This window comes from Corvus hawaiiensis, chromosome 2 (genome assembly GCF_020740725.1).
Source record: "Corvus hawaiiensis isolate bCorHaw1 chromosome 2, bCorHaw1.pri.cur, whole genome shotgun sequence".
NCBI classification, from domain to species: domain Eukaryota; kingdom Metazoa; phylum Chordata; class Aves; order Passeriformes; family Corvidae; genus Corvus; species Corvus hawaiiensis.
Genome location: NC_063214.1, coordinates 122,261,475 through 122,277,976, shown reverse-complemented (window position 1 = coordinate 122,277,976; position 16,502 = coordinate 122,261,475). Strand labels below are relative to the sequence as shown.

The following is a 16,502-nucleotide window of genomic DNA, read 5'->3' as shown; positions in this document are numbered from 1 at the left end:
TTTTGTCCTTTCCCAATGACTCTGGAGAGGTAATATGCACTCAAACCAAACTCTGCCTGGAATCTGTTTGGCAATTAGGTACTGCAGTGCTTCATGTGGAGCACTGGGGTGGGGACACCAAGTAGGAATAAGGTTTATGTTTTTAATTTGGGGACTAATTCATGGTGTTCACGTGCAGGGGCCTGAGCAGGGTCCATAAAGGAGTGGTGTGGTGTTAGATATAAAGCATTTAGGAGCAATCTCACCTTTCCCTTTTGAAAAGTGGCTTCTGTTTCAGTTTGTCACCATCAGTGTAATCAGTTCACAAATGTGACTCATCTTTTCTGAAGGTTGCTTCTATTTTTATTCCCTTCTTCCTTCCAAACACACTGTGCTGCTGAAGAAATGTCAGAGCAACTGGTCAAATATTTTTTGTATTTCCAAGCAAATTCTGTTGAGGTCTATTTACTCCCCCTTTCCCAGACTCACCACTTGGTTCTGGATTTATCTATCAGCTTAATTCTGGAGCCTGAACTTGCTCCCCGGGGTTGTGCTCAAGGGTGGCCCTGGGGAGCTGCTGGGTCACTCACTTGTGCTGGGATGCAGAAAGTTCTGGAAAGTGCAAGCCTCCCTTCCATTCTTCCAGGCACAGCAGAGCAGAACTCCTGTCAGGGTGGAAGTAAAGCTGAGCCTTGTGGCTGCCTCTTGCAGGACTGCTGAGCTTCCAGCCAGGCCCCTCAGCCAGACCTGGTGTTCCTGCTGGGAACAGGGAGCTTTCCTTGGGAGCCAGGGTCACCTGGCAAAGCAGAACAGCTCTGTGCTCATTAGATACTGGATATGGGGAAGGAATTCCTCCCTGTGAGGGTGGGCAGGCCCTGGCACAGGGTGCCCAAAGCAACCCTGGCAGTGTCCAAGGCCAGGCTGGACATTGGGGCTTGGAGCAGCCTGGGACGGTGGGAGGTGTCCCTGCCATGGCAGAGGTGGGATGGGATGATCCTTAAAATCCCTCCCAACCCAAACCATTCTGGGATTCCATGATTCTGAAATAGGCGAGTTCTGTTGGACTGGTTCCCTCCAGTCCTCTGACTGCTGTTTTTTCCAGCCATTCCTTTTTCCCCTGCTGTTGTGCAAAAGCTGAGAGCAGCACCTGCAGGTGCTTGGAACACAGGGCTTGTGAGGCATCTGCTGGGAGTCTTCAGCAAGGGATTCCTCCTTCTGCCTGTGGGAGGGAATGTGGCTGCTGCTGAAAGGGCCAGAGCATCTTCAGTTCAGCACCCAGCCCAAATTCCCTTCCTCAGGATCCCCCCAAGGTGCCACAGGGGTCAGATCTTGGTCAGAGCTCCAGGAGCGTTGGGACAGCGCTCCCAGGGATGCACAGGCTGGGATGGCTGGGGTGTCTGTGCAGGGCCAGGAGCTGGGCTTGGATGGTCCTTGTGGGTCCCTTCCCACTCAGAGATGCTGTGATTCCATGGGAGATTCTGCTGCCTGGCACAAGTTGTTCCAAAGCGATGCTTGTTCCTGGAACTTGAACTTCCTTGGAGTTCAAAGCAGCCTTTAGTGCAGCCCTGTGCTGTACCTGAACTGCCACCCCCGCCCTGCCTCCAAGGCTTAGTTGTCTTTGCTTCCGAAATTGTTGCTCCAAAGAGTCAGCCTGAAGAATCAGGAAGAAAGTTAATCAAAACTGCTCTAAACCCTCTGAAGGAGTCGGGTTTTACCTTCTCTTTAAAGCAAGTGCTGACACAAGAATGTGGCCCTTTAGTGTCTCCGTGTGCTGGTGGAATGGAAGTGGGATTTCATGGAATTTAGAGCTCAAAATAAAAGGAAAGAGGTATCAGATTGTCTTGCAGGCTGTCTCAAGATTAGTGAGTGAAAGAGAAGTGATTATGTAAATACTGAGTTAGTTCTGACAGCAATAACCAAATGCTCAGAAACCTGGGGGTTCTTCTGTTCTGTCCCCTTTAATTTGTATTTGCAAAAGGCCAGAGCTGCTCAGGAGTTTTGGGAGACTCAGCCTTGGATGGTTTTTAAAATTAGAAGAATTGTGGCTCTCACTTTCCTGTTTTTGTGAGCATTTCTGTTACTTCTGTGGTTTCCAGTGAGTTCCAAACCCAGCACCAGTTTTACCCCCCCTCATTAAATCATGGGCTGAGGGGAGTTTCTGTCATCAAATTATAAAGAAATACAATGTACAGGTGGCATTAGAAGGTTACTTTCACTTTGTTATTAAAAGAAAAAAGCCAAACCAGAATCAAAATGAAAGAACCTTTTCCTTGCTGCAGACCTTCGCTTCCTCAGTGAGCTGAGTCCAAGTGGGCTTCTCTTGGCTCCTTTCCCACTGGTACCAGAATTCTTTCCTCTAGCCTTTTAGTGGGATGCACAAGTATTTGTGTATTCTGGAATTAAATTATTATTAATAATAATAAATTTGGAAGTCATTGTTGTCCTGGTTCTATTGGTGAAGTTGAAGAGTCAGCAGAGTGTACAAAATTCCTGCTGAAGTACCCCGCCAGAATCCTGAATTCACCCCTGGAAGAGGTGCTTTAACAAACTGCCCTCTGGAGCTTAGAACTTTCTTTCCATTTCCAGTTTGTGGAGTTTGTTCAGGCTCTGGTAATTCCTCTGTAGGAGCTCAGGGCTTGGATTTTTCACCAGGAGCAGGCTGCTTTGGTTCTGGTCTGTCCTCGCTCCAGCCCTGAGTCAGGACATGTCCGGGTGTTTGGGAAAGCCGTGTGAGCCCGCAGTGACCTCAGCAGGAGCTTGCGCTGTGTCCTTTGTGAACTGAACACACGCCCGTGGTGCTGGAACAGCCGGGGATCCCAAATCCTGCCCTGCCCAGCGGGAGCCAGCCCGGCTCCAGAGCCTGCCTTCATGTCCTGGGAGTGCTCCTCTTATGGGATGATCCTGGAGAAGAGGGGAGGAGGGACTGGGAAGTGAGGGAAAGGCTGTGGAGGGGTGTAGATGTTGTGTTCCAGGGGCTGGGTCTGCAGCAGCCCGAGCTCTGCTCCTCCAGCCGCGTGGATCCATGTGGATCCAGACAGGGATTTCCTGGGCATAGGCAGAGATTGGGAGCATTCCTGGCACAGCCTCCAGCAAGGCTTTCCTGTCACACTTCCTGCCAGCCTCCAGAGCCGGGGCTGGACACAGTCGTGTGTTGGAAATCCCTGACAAACACATGGTCTGCCAGAGGAGCACCTGTGGCGTTGTTACCTGCAAATGGAAACCAGGCACCTGGGAGTCCTGGGAATCCAGGGATCCGTCAGTCCTGTGGTGGTGGCAGCCCCAGGCCTGTGCTGAGCTCCAGGAGCGTTGGGACAGCGCTCCCAGGGACGCCCGGGCTGGGATTGTTGGGCTGTCTGTGCAGGGCCAGCAGTCGGAGTCCGTGGTCCTGATGGGTCCCTTCCAGCTCACGACATTCCATGATTCTGTGAACTCTGGGAAACTCCTGCTCTTGCAAGCACAGCTCCAAAGGAAGCAGAAACCCGAGTGTTGTGTGAATGTGCCTTGGCAGTGAGCGAGCCCTGCCCAGCTCTGCGGGGCCGCCTCTGCTCCGGGGCCGCCTCTGCTCCGCGCAGTGTCCGACGGCCGCCCCGTGCCGGGCTCTAACCTTGTGTCTGGGAAGGCAAGCAAGGTTCTGCTGTGATGGAAATGCTTGACTTGCTTATGGGGTCAGCGGGGGGGCACGAGAGATGATAGTTCACAGAATAACCTGTGAACTTTCACCCCTCTATATGGAAACTTGTTTCAGGGTCAAATCCTTGTAGCCGCCTTCTTGCCACGGTCAGTGCCAGCCCTACTATTCACAACACTGCGGCCAGCGAGGCCTAGGTACGTAACATTTAAGGAGTTTTTACAGTTCTTTACATCAAAGCAGATGTTTAAACTTTCTGTTGATAAGCTTTCACCGTTTAACAACTTTTGTTAATGCTCATTTGAAAGAATGTGACGACTGCTGCTGCTAAACTGGGGGGCCAAGCGCCTTTTTCCGTTAAAATAAAGAGAGGGGAAAGCAAAACCTGTTTGTTCCATGTGGAATTTCAGAGTAGAACTTGAATATGCAACTGCTGTGTAATAAATCAGGTGGGGAGAGGGTTTTTTTTAGATTTAAATACGCCTAAACAGCCTGTGAATGTCATGACTAAATGTGCTTGTGTTCTGTTGGACGAGGAGGTGCCCCTGGCACAGCTGTGCCGGGGATCAGTTCCCACTTCCCGAGCTGAGGAGATCTCTGGGATCAGAGCAGAGTGTTTAGAACCGGACGGTTGTCGCTTGATTAAACACATCTGTCTGCAAAGGGTCACTGCCACTTTGGGATCACCTTAGACTTTTCCTAAGTTGTTCTTTTTTGCCAAACATTGATTTGTGTCTCGTGTGTCCGCGTGAATTCCGGGTTCCACGCACTGGTTTGGGCTAAAAATCCACAGAGCTCAGGTGGATTTTTTTTTTTTTTTTTTAATTGAGTCTGTGAAAAGTTGTTAGAAACATTTTTTGGAAGTTCCCACTTCTTATTTAAAATCCCAGCACTAACTTTAGGCCTTGTTTTACTTCTCTTTTTCTGGATAGGATCAGTTCTTAAGAGCAGCCCCTGTAACCGGAGGAATGGGAGCTCAGCTGATGAGGAAGATGGGCTGGAGAGAAGGAGAAGGGCTTGGGAAGAACAAGGAAGGCAGCGTCGAGCCCATCATGGTGGATTTTAAGACAGATCGGAAAGGTGAGTCCTGCCTTAAAAATGTCTTGTGGCTTCTCAGCTCTCGTGGCTGCCTGGAGATGGCAGAGGCCCTTGGAAGTCAGAGGTGTTTTCTGGGTGGCTTCACTGGAACATGAACAGATTCTGGGATTTTGCCTCAGGTTTGCCAAGGCCTGGGCTTTGTCCAAAGCTTTGTCCTTGTGGAAAAGCCACAGTGGTTGGTCTGGAGAAAGTGGCTGGAGCAGGAACAGGGTGGGATAGAAGATGGAGTAGTGGGGTCAGTTCTACACTGGGGTGAGGACAGAGCTGAGAGCCCAAAGCTGAGCTTTGTGAGTGTCTCACACTCAGGGATTTGGGACTTCCCAGTGGATTCTGGTCCTTTGTTTTGTCCCTCATTTCCCTGCTGCTCATCTCCAGTTGGATCCTGCTGAAGGCATCTCTGCACATGCTCAGGGCTGGTTCCAGAGGCAGCTTTAGCCTCCACTTTACATGGAAACCTCACCTGTTTTCCATGGTTTCCTGTCCATGGCCACAGGGGAGAGCTCACTTGATCCAGCAGAACCATGCAGTGAATCCCAGGCAGTGGTGCTGCTCCTTCAGCTTGGCCACTGTGGTTTGTGTGCTGAGTGCTGGTGGAAATTTCCCATCTGAAACACCTCTCCATGTTCTGACTGCTTTAACTCCAAGCTGCAGAATTCCAGCAGTCAGGATTTCTGATTTAATTGTTCTGCTGTGCATGGAACAAAACAACAACTCCACACTGACTGTGGGTCAGACTCCTGCTGTTCTGAATATATTTTCTCCACTGGGAACCTTCAATCCCATCTCATATCAAAGGATGGAAACACTCAGAGTTTTTATTGCAAGGCCAGGCTGGACATTGGGGCTTGGAGCAGCCTGGGACAGTGGGAGGTGTCCCTGCCATGGCAGGGGTGGCACTGGATGGGCTTTGATGCCCCTTCCCACCCAAACCATTCTGGGATTTCAGGGCTTGTGTTGGCTTTTGTCACTGCTCAGAATTGAGCTTGGAATGACCAAACTTCTCACACGTTTTTCTTTACAACCTTTCTGTGTAAAGAAAGAAATGAAACCCCAAAGGTGGCTGGTGACAGTGATTGCCAAGGATTCCTCCTGGTCTGTGAGAGTTATCTGAAAGCAGGGATAACCTTAAGGCAGCTGGGCTCTGCTTTGGATTTCCTGCTTTTGAAATAGTTACGCTCATGTGCAGCTTTACCTGATCGTTGCCACACAGGTTGTGCCTGGATGCAGAATTCTCTCTGCTGTTGGGCCAGCAGGTCTGTGGCACAGGGAGACGAGGGGCAGGAGGTTTCCTGCTCACAGAGAAGCAGCTGGAAAGGGATCATGTATTTAGGACAAGTAGTTCTTCAGACATCTGTGTTCTTGGGTGATTAAATGGCTAAAAAATACTTCTTTTTTTTTTTTTTTTAAACTTCTGTGTAGTTTTAAAGAAAAGTCAGGAATGTTTGGCAGGAAGGCTGTTATTAACCCACCACCCAGGTTTGTTTTGTAAGGAATTTATGATACATTTTTTGACTTACTCCCCCAATAAAATACAATTCCTGGTCCCGGGCACGTGCAGTGTGCCAGGGAGTGACTCAGGTGGCTGCAGCTTGTTTGAAATTCCGTGTTGAGATCCCAGAGACAGGAGATGGAGTTTCAGTGGCTCAGGCACAGGGAGAGAGCTTTGATGAGAAGGATGAGAATCCGGTTGGCTTGGGTTTAAAATTCTGTAAGGGGGAAAACCCTCGGCCTTTCCTTCAGAGGTTGTGTCTGATGGCTTTGTGCCCCTTGGAAAGTCCCTACTTAGGAGCTGCAGGAATATTGGGATGAGTATCTGGTAAGGAGGGAAGGATTTTCCTGTAAAGCAAAACAAACCCAAATGCCACCCAAAAAAGCTGAAGGAACAGGAAGACACTGGCAGCAATTGCAGTATCTCCCTGTCTTTATTCACCAAAGCCACAGCAGGAAAACTTGAGGTAAGAAACAAAGGAATATTGAAGGGTTGAAGTCTGAGAGTGGCAAAATCCCTGGGGAGAAACTTGAGTTTCTCTCAAGGACAGTCACTGGAATTTCAGCCACTTCTGGCAATTCTTCATTTTATTTCTCAGTCTTGTAAGATTTTCAGGAGAAGAACGTTGAGCTCTGGTGTTTGCTGGTGACTCCAGGAGAGCCTGTGCTCCCTGCATCCCTTTGGGGCTGTTTGCTCTGCTGCTTTGTTCCCAGATGGGATGGAGGCCCCAGCTTGGGCTGCTGGAGCACTGGTAAATGCAGAGAGCCCAGGGGATCATTGTGGTGTCATTGCTGGCAGGAGGGGCACACAGGGACATTACTGGATAGTGGGAACTTCACGTGCTCCCTGTGTTTGAGGCAAACTGAAGGCAGGGGTTTGCTCTGGGTTGCACAAAACAGCAAGAGAATGTTCTTCACTTTCTCTCTTGTTCGTTCTTTCTCCAAAGAGGGCATGGAAAACCAGGTTTCCATGGAAAACCAGGTGTTCTCTGGCTTGTGGAAGACCGCTCAGAGTTTTCTCCTCTTGGCTTGTTCAGAGTCTTCCTGGAGCCTTAGGGAGGAATGGGATGAGTGGAATGGAGGGAAAAAGGTGGAGGGTTGAGAGTCAGGTGGAGTCTCCAGGTGTTCCCACTGATCCCTGTTCCTGCCTTGCTGGTGAGACCCAGGAATCAGGTGGGAATCAGGAATGTCAGCGTGACTGTGTTGCTTGCAGGGCTTGTTGCTGTGGGAGAGAAGGCCCAGAAGAGGTCCGGCCATTACGTGGTGATGAAGGATCTTTCAGGTGAGATTCTTGTCTAGAATAGAGCAGTTCCCAGGGCCTGCTTGGATATTAACCCTGGGATGTCTGTGTGCCAGGGAAGCACCCGGTGTCTGCGCTGATGGAGATCTGCAACAAGAGGAGGTGGACGCCCCCCGAGTTCGTGCTGGTGGACGACAGTGGGCCTGATCACCGCAAACATTTCATCTTCAAGGTGGGTCTGGGCTGCCCTGTGCTGCTTCCTGTGTGCCAGGGATGAAATCCATGTTTCTGTTTGATAGAAACACCTCACGGGGCTGGCTGAGGATGGCGGAGCCGTCTTGGTGCTGGAATGTGCAAGTCCTGTTTCTGGAACGGCCATCTCGGGTCCCTGGAGCACTTTAATCTGGGAACTGGGGAGAGTTGACCCCAGGGTTGGAGCCTCTCTGCTCTGGAGCCAGGCTGGGAGAGCTGGGGGTGCTCACCTGGGGAAGAGAAGGCTCCAGGGAGAGCTCAGAGCCCCTTTCCAGGGCCTGAAGGGGCTCCAGGAGAGCTGCAGAGGGACTGGGGACAAGGCATGGAGGGCCAGGAGCCAGGGAATGGCTTCCCAGTGCCAGAGGGCAGGGCTGGATGGGAGATTGGGCAGGAATTGTTCCCTGGCAGGGTGGGCAGGCCCTGGCACAGGGTGCCCAGAGCAGCTGGGGCTGCCCCTGGATCCCTGGCAGTGCCCAAGGCCAGGCTGGACATTGGGGCTTGGAGCAGCCTGGGACAGTGGGAGGTGTCCCTGCCCATGGCAGGGGTGGGATGGGATGGGCTTTAGGGTCTCTCCAACCCAAACCATGGTGGGATCCCCTGAAATGGCCGTGCTGAGAGCCAGCCATGGATTGTGTGTCCCTGAAGGGGAATTGCCCAGAGTGTGCCTGAAGTAGCCGTGTCCCCCTCGCTAACCCCTGGTTCCCCTGTGCCAGGTGAGAGTCAATGGCAACGAGTACAGGCCCACCTTTGCCAGCCTTAACAAGAAGCACGCGAAAGCCACGGCGGCCACGGCGGCGCTGCAGGCCATGGGACTCGTACCAAAGGAAAGCATGGTCAATACCACCATGTTCAGGAGTGCCTCACACCGCTAAGCTTGGCTTTACTGGGACACTGGTTCCGAGCATTTTACTCTGCACAAGAAATGGTATTTGCCCCTCTCATGTTGTAAATACATCGGCGATTCCCACCTTGTAAAAACTGTACAGACACCCACAGGTTTTTCTTTTGTACCATCCAAATGTATTTAAATCATACTTAGTTTTTGGTATGTTTATATTGTTTACATTAGTGATGTAATTATTTCTTAAATGACTAAATCAGATGACAGACTCTGGAGGCATCAGAAATCCAGATCCTTGGCTGAAGCTCCTGCAGTTCCTCTCCCAGCAGAACGTTGACCCTTTGACACAGTTTTGTAGTGGCTGCAGAATTCCCTGGGCGCAGGAGGTGCTGCTGGGCGGGTCCGGGGACACCCAGGGCCCTACCCGGGCTCTGCCCCTCGGTGCCACCTGTGCCCCAGGACAGCCGGACGAGCCCGCGGGCGCTTCCAGAGGGACGCGGAGATTCGGACGTGACCCGGCACAGCCTCCTGCATGTCCCCAGGAGGGGGCCTGGGGCTGCTCTTCCCAACCAGTGAATCCACTGCCTGATGCTGATTGTACGGATTTGTGGTTCATGTGAATTTTAAACTCTTAACAGATCTACAACTGGATTTGGGGGGAGGGAGGGGGTAGAATGACGCTTCAATTGTTGTACCCAACTTGGTCAATAAAGCAGCACAAGTTCATAATCTTCACCCCTGGTCAGTAAACGGTAATTCCAATGGATGCCAAGCCAGGAAGCAGGAATTCAAATATGCCAAAATGCCTTCTGCAAGAAACATAGTCTAGGAGTGGCTTTGTGAGGATTCTCAACAGCCGTTGGGATGGCAGGAGCAGGGCTGGTTATTTTTGCTTGCTTTGAACTTCTACAAAATAACTCCTTAGGATGAAATGTTTCCATAAGGATTGTCTCCCCTGAAGGAGCCTGATCAGAGTTTGGGCAGTTGGACAGCGGAGAGGATGTAGAAAGCTTTTCCTGCTTTTTATTTTATTTTTTATTTAAGAAGCATTATTCTTTATCTGTGTGCCTGTGGGGTTGCAAAGGGCAGTGCACGCTCCCCGACGGACCCGAGTTGGGAGCAGCTGCCAGGATTTCTGCACTGGGGTCGGTCAGGTGCGTGTCCCAGACAGGTCTTTGAGGTGTGAACCTGAGCTGGGTCTGGGGCAGGAACAAACCCGGCGAGGCTGCTCGGGCCTCACCTGAGGGACCTTTGGCCTGAGGAATTCCCGGTACCTGAAGCCGTGTGTATCCCATCAGCGTCACGGAACACAGAGTCTCACTGCTCTGCAGAGACAAAGGTTGGTGTCTCCTGGGCAGCAATTGGGGTTGGAGACAGAAAAGCCCCTCCAAGTCTGTCCAGGCGCTCTGGAAATGCTTCAGTTGATCTTCATTTCATGGACGTTGTTGTCTTGAATTAAACTTTTTTCCCTTTGGCATCTCGCCTTCGGTCTCTGACTAAACGTGAGGAGCTTGTCCTCGCCCTGTGAACTGCTTGGGAGGTGTGAAATCCCCGGGAAATGTGGGAGGATGCACTCTGGGAGTGCTGGGGGAGTGTCTGCCTCCACCCCGGGGGCGGGAGCAGCTCCTGACCACACTCAGTGGCTTGGCAGAGCTCAAACCTCAGAGTTGCTCAGGGTTCTCTTCAATCCATGCTCTCCATGGCAGCTCCAGCTTCACAGCTGGACACAATCGAATTTGGGAATGTACAACCCCCTGCACTTGTTTTGTTCCTTTTGTTAAAGCTCATCTGCTCCCATCCCCTGCCCTGGGGAAGGTTCTAGTTCCAAACGGGTTATGAGTTCCTGCCCCAAGCAGGAGCAGAAATTCCATCCTTGGAACAGAAGGTGTGTGTGTGCACGGGGAACACCGACCTGCCAGGGGCAAACCAGACCAATAAAACCAAGTTTTATTTAAAAAATACTTTCTTCAATAAAAAAGGAGATGTCCAAGGCCTTTCCCCTCCTTTCCTTCAAAGCCCTTGGAAGTGTTCATGTGCAGCAGTTCCCTGGGACATGTCAATCCCTCGTGTCCCTCCCGCTCTGCCTGGAGCTCAGCACCTGCACCCAGGGGGGACCATCGTGCTCCATGGACCAGCATTCCTAGGCCTTCCAGGTGTAGGCATAATCCTTCATTTCCAGCAAGCGGATGGATGATTTTCCCAGAGTTGGACACTGGCTCAGCTGCTCCAAAGTCTTGGGATGCAGCCCACAGGCAGGGAGATCCTGGTGCACAGCTTCCTGTGAAGGGGACACACACGGAATGAGTGTTTCTGTAGGGTGCCTGTAGTTCCAGCAGTCACTGGGATCCCGCTGGGCAGCTCCCCGTTTCCCATTACCCCGCTGCTGAGGAAGGACAAGCCCCAGGGGCTGCAGGTGGTGATCCCGGGCATTCAGGTGCCAAGCCCTGCGCGAAGGGAACGCCCCGGTTTGCGCTCCCCGCTCCCTCCCGGGCGGGGCCGCGGGTGTGCCCTCACCTGGGGCGGGGCCGCGCGGGTGTTGAAGGCGGCGCTGGGCTCGTGAGGGCTGAGCAGGGCGCGGAAGGCCCCGCGCTGCGCCGGGCCCAGCAGCAGCGTCAGGGCGTGCAGGGCGTGCGGCAGGATGGGCCCCAGCACCTCCAGGCTGAACACGTCCTCAAAGCCCCCCTGCACCCGGGCACGGCCGCTGATGCTCCGAGCCTGAGGGCAGAACAGCGATTAGTGCTGGACTCACCACAGCAAGGACGAGTTCTCACCAGCTGAGACACTGCAGTGCCACAGGCCCACTGAAAATAGAAACACTTCTCAATATTGTCAACTGTGCAATGCATGAGGTTTTACCGTCCTTGTAACAACTCCTAAAATGTACCCCCTGGACTGCAGGAATGCTGCAGGGATGGTGCAGGGAAGTGCAAAAGAACAGGATGAACTTCTCTGGTGAAACAAGTAGCTCATCCTGTTCCTACTGGGAAGAAATTTGGGTTAGATATAGGGAAGGAATTCTTGGCTGGGAGGGTGGGCAGGCCCTGGCACAAGGTACTCAGAGCAGCTGGGGCTGCCCCTGGATCCCTGGCAGTGTCCAAGGCCAGGCTGGACATTGGGGCTTGGAGCAGCCTGGGACAGTGGGAGGTGTCCCTGCCCATGGCAGGGGGTGCGACTGGGATGATCCTTAAGGTCCCTCCCAATCCAAACCATTCCTTGCAGGAACAGCTGGTGAGCTGTGGCTCAGGGGCTCCTTGGTGCAAGGGGCTGGGATAGTCTGAGACCCCACAAGATCTGGGGAGAACCTTAACAACCATTTTCCCTCTGGGCAGTTCTGCCCAGCCTCCTCTCTCTCGGGAGGTGAGGAAAGGGAACGCTGGGATGTCAGTTTAGCACGGGGATGTGTTGTAAGGATTTAGGAACAGGCTGTGCTGCAGACAAAATGCTGACTCAGGCTTTAGCCACAAAAATTCCGCTGCGGTGCCTGAGGGAAATGCCACCAAGCCAGGGTCTGATCCCCTGGGTGAGGAAACCACTTCCTTCCCCTTCCCAGAGCCAGATGTGTCCCTTACCTTCAGCGTCTGCATGGTCCCACCCCGGAAGGCCACCGGGGACAGCAGCGTCGGGGGCAGTCCCGCCTGCGGCCCCGCCACGGCCACCAGGCTGCGGCAGCTGATCAGGAAGTTCAGCAGCGTGAAGGTGTTGCTGCCTCTCACCAGCACCAGCGACTCGGGTCTGTGATCCACCTGCACCTCGTGCTTCTCCTTGCGACTTGGGAGCAGAGTCGAGGGAAAACCACGGGCCAGTGGAAAGCATCCATGTGCCAAAAAGCTTCAGCAGTGAACCCCCCACGCCCCGTCTGACCAAAAACCCCAAAACCAAACCCCACCAAGCTTTGCACTCATCCAGATCTGTTCTTCAAATATTAAGCAGCATCTTAATCCTGGCTTCAATTCCTAGAAATAACCTGCAGAGTTACTAAAAAAAATGTGCAGTACCTCATAACATGTAGGAATGTGAGGATTCATATTTGGAAAACAGTTCTCAAAAGCTTCTAGAGAACTTAAATGTGTACCACAGCACTGTAACAGCTGCAGGGCTTCCCACTGTCACACATCTGGAAGATCAAAGGAAGGATACAGTTGGATAGAAATAGTATCTGGTTTCTTCACCTCGTCTTGGACTCCCATCTCCTCAAGCCAAGAGAAACTTCCATCATCATCATCATCACTGGGAGCTGGTTCACTGGAGACACAGGATCAGTGTTAGGAGGGCAGCACCTCTGAGGAAGGTTTTCCAAATGGACTGTGCAGGAGCCTGGAGATGCCCTTGAATTCCAGCACTGCACAAGATTGTTACTTACCCTGCATCCTCCACACCGCTGCCCCCTCCGAGGCCATCAGTGGTTTCTGTTCCCAAACTCTCCTCAGAGTTTTTCTGTTTCCTGGTTCTACTTTCCTCAAGCAAAGGTAAGGAGAACTCTATGCCTGGGGCAGAGGAAAGGGAGCAGTGAAGGTTCTGTCCCAGCCCCTGTATCGGTGACGCAGCCCCAGCTGCTCTTACCCTCGCTCCTCATGGCCTCCCTGAGGCCGCGCGTGGTGGGGGCGATGGCGGCCGTGGGGACGCTGCTGCCCGCCAGCCCCGCGGCACGGAACAGCACCGAGAACTGCGGCGAGCACACGTAGAAATAGGGACACAGCCTGGCCCTGAGCAGGTTGTACAGAGAGGTGAAGCTCACGGACCTGGCAATGGGAATAAACAGCGCTGTCACAGCAGGCAATTCTCTCCTACTGATGTATTGGAGAGGGAACTCGGACAAGGGATGGAGGGCCAGGAGCCAGGGAATGGCTTCCCAGTGCCAGAGGGCAGGGCTGGATGGGAGATTGGGCAGGAATTGTTCCCTGGGAGGGTGGGCAGGCCCTGGCACAGGGTGCCCAGAGCAGCTGGGGCTGCCCCTGGATCCCTGGCAGTGCCCAAGGCCAGGCTGGACACTGGGGCTTGGAGCACCCCGGGATAGCAGAAGGTGTCTGTTGCAGTGGGGATCCTGCAACACGCATATATCAAACCAGGAGTCCCGTGGAAAGGAAATATATACGGACAGACAGATTCTTGATAGCTGTTTCAGAGATGTTTATTTCTCCAGCCGCATGGCCGGAGCTCTGCCGAGGAACTGTTCCAGTCACGGGACCAAGGGTCCTTCTGCCCGCGCAGGGAACACAAACCAACCAATGGGAACGAGGCTGAGCAGGGACAGGGAAGCCCCGTGTCTGTGCCCTCAGGGCCCCTCTCCCAGGGCTACACGGCAGGGGAGGGACCCCAACAGGTGTCCCTGCCATGGCAGGGGTTGGAATGCGATGATCTTTAAGGTCCCTTCCAACCCAAACCACCCTGTGATTCTGTGATTAATTAAAATCTCCTCGTCTTACTCTCACCCAATCCATCAGTAGCTGGATTGCACTTACCAGTCACTCATGAGCACTTGCTGCAGGGCCTCATCCTGTGCCCAAGGACAGGCCTTTCCGGCGATTTTCCTGTCTGCCCCGATGCGGGGGAACAGCGGCAGCCAGGGCAGCGAGGGGTGCAGCCAGTACACGAGGCTCTGCTGGAAGGCACAGCGCAGCTCCGTGCACAGCTGGGGCTCCTGGGGATCCAAGAGTGTCTGAGGGGGACAGCAGAGCTGCCAGAAACAAAGCTGTGGCTCCAGCCACCCGCCCAGCTCTCACCTGCACGCTCTGGGGCAAGCTGGTTTCTGTAGCTCTGCAGTGCTGAGCAAATCCCTGCGCCTCCTCCTGCGCTTTCAGATGTTCTGCCCAGGTGAAGGGTTGGGAGGACATGAAGAGAACCCGTGTTTTAATACTCCAGTCTGCAGGGAATTCCTGCCTTGGCGAGGAGGGAACTTTGGGTACAGCAAGAGGTGAATGAAGGTCCTGGCCAAACAGAAATAGCATCAGTTAACTCACAGAAAATTAAACCTGTTCACAGGCTGAACCACAGGCACAGTTTATTATTTTGATTATTTCACTCAGTACCACATTCTAATAGAAATATTCCATTCTATTGCCTATAAAACCACATGAGAGGGCTTTCACTCACTAGTCCTTCCAACAATACAAACTAGGAACAAATAAAAGGATAGATGATTAAAACAAAAAAGTCCTAAGCCTGATGTTTATGAAGACAAGAATTTCCATGCCAAAATGGTTATTTCATTTCACCCTCTCCTGGTGACTGTAACGTAATATGCTGAAAAAAGCCCTGGGCACCTCCAGGACAGTTTGTTCTCTTTTTTCTATCCTTCTAATTTAGTTTGAACTTCAGTTTCTGTACCTAGAACAACATTAGACAATGTCTATTGAAACTCTGTTTCAATTTCAAGGGCTGGTTTTCAGGAATTCTCTCTTTCTTACGTGCCTGATGAAGTGCTCCATTTCTGTAGCTTAAAAACAGACTTCAGGAGGTCTACCAGGTGAAGAACATCCTCATCTCAACTACATATAAAACTAAGAAACAGTAAAATTATAGTCAACATGTTAATAAAACTTAAATACAATAACCTCTGTCCACGGAACTACAATAGCAGTGAGGTCAGGCAGAAGGCTGGGTTTAAAAGGCTGTCACCAGCACAGGAAATATCAGTGTAAGAAATTTCCTTGAATACTGACGTTTTAGTACATTCTTTTATACAGAGATGGCCCACCAAATACCAAGTTAAACAGTTTCAGCCCTGAGAACAGCTGAAATCTTTTCAGCAGTATGTGCTGTTTCATACCTTGCTTAGGGCGAGTGTGTCGGAACTTTCAGCAGGCTCCACTCTCCTGGAGGGCTTCTCTTCACAGGCCGGCTCTAAAAACTGAATTAAAGAGCAGCATAAGGCACAGCACAAAGGAAGCACAGGGCTGATCATTTAAAAAACTACCCTTGCAGTGACATTTCACGAGCGATCCTCAGCAGCCCGGGCTGCAAACAAACCCCGCTCAGGCGAGCACAAGGTCCGCACCCAGCGCTGAGCAGCAGCTCGAGCCCAGCAGGGCCTTGGAGGAGGCGGGGGCGACCCCCGGGCTGGGTTTCCAAGGGGCTTCGGGCGATGTCTGAGGGCTGAGAGCTGAGGGTGACGGCGATGTCTGAGGGCTGAGAGCTGAGGACCCCGGTGCCGGGGCTCGGTCCCACCTGCCAGAAGGGCGCTGCCGATGGATCCCCGCCCGCCGGGGCCGCTGCCGGAGACTGAGGGGCGGCCGCCGCCCGCTGCGGAGCGTTGTCCAGGCTGGAGAAGGGGTTGCGGCGGCGGGCGGCCGCAGAGGGGCCCCGCGGGGCCGGGGCAGCGGCGGCTTCGACGGTGGCGGCGGGGTCGCTCCTCCGCCCGGGGCGTTTGCGCTTCAGCCGCAGCAGCGCCGGCGGCTTCTTGAAGCCGGGCTCGGGCCCGGGCTCGGCGGGGGCGGCCATGGCCGAGCAGAGCCGGGACAGAGCTGCGGGCTCGCCTTGGCGCCAAAACGCGCCCGCTCCGCCCCGGGGCGGTGCTGAGGGAGCGGCGCCGCCATTGCTGCCGCCCTCAGGGGCTCTGAGGGGAGCGCGGCTCCCGCCGGCCCCGCTCCGCCCGCACAGGCAACAGGAACATGAAGCACAAAGCCGGACGGGGCTGGGAATTGTGTCCGTGCGCTTCCAAATGCACACGAACAGCGGCCCCAAGGGCTGGGCTCGGCTGCGGCAGCATCGCCACACGGGCCCAGCTGTGTGAGATGTGACACTAAACCCACAGGGTTTAGTCTGTTTGGGATAAAGAAACGAGTTTTTAAATCTACTTGGGATAGGAAACCACATTTGATTGCACTATTCTGTTGTACACTGGTCTTAAACGGCATAACATATACTAGAAAGGTATAATTAGAAATACATGTGGCTGAAAAGTCATAAAGAGGTAGTTAGGAACAGCATCTCTACTGGCAAAAGATAGAATAAAAGAAAAATGATACTACTAAAAAATC

General features: G+C 52.9%; 2 protein-coding genes across 3 annotated transcripts in view; one reads left to right on the top strand and one right to left on the bottom strand.

Annotated features, from left to right (window-relative positions):
* The window catches only part of SON (SON DNA and RNA binding protein), a 35,719-nt gene extending 26,996 nt beyond the window's left edge, over window positions 1-8,723 (top strand). The window contains exons 9-12 of one of the 2 annotated variants that reach the window (XM_048292061.1): window positions 4,540-4,687; window positions 7,407-7,475; window positions 7,550-7,665; window positions 8,399-8,723. In XM_048292061.1, the coding sequence (XP_048148018.1) occupies window positions 4,540-4,687; window positions 7,407-7,475; window positions 7,550-7,665; window positions 8,399-8,557 (492 nt within the window). In that variant the 3' untranslated portion in view covers window positions 8,558-8,723. Of the gene's footprint in view, window positions 1-3,724; window positions 3,805-4,539; window positions 4,688-7,406; window positions 7,476-7,549; window positions 7,666-8,398 lie in introns of those variants that run through there. The other variant, XM_048292069.1, reaches the window with a different exon arrangement.
* Window positions 8,724-10,456: 1,733 nt separating this feature from the next.
* Window positions 10,457-16,483, bottom strand: DONSON (DNA replication fork stabilization factor DONSON). Its single transcript, XM_048292140.1, has 10 exons — window positions 15,691-16,483; window positions 15,293-15,373; window positions 14,247-14,450; window positions 13,986-14,164; window positions 13,087-13,265; window positions 12,887-13,010; window positions 12,664-12,768; window positions 12,096-12,294; window positions 11,041-11,241; window positions 10,457-10,804 (listed from the first exon to the last, which is right to left on the bottom strand). The coding sequence occupies exons 1-10, from the start codon at window positions 16,336-16,338 to the stop codon at window positions 10,667-10,669; spliced, it is 2,058 nt and encodes a 685-aa protein (XP_048148097.1). The 5' UTR covers window positions 16,339-16,483; the 3' UTR covers window positions 10,457-10,666.
* Window positions 16,484-16,502: the final 19 nt, after the last annotated feature.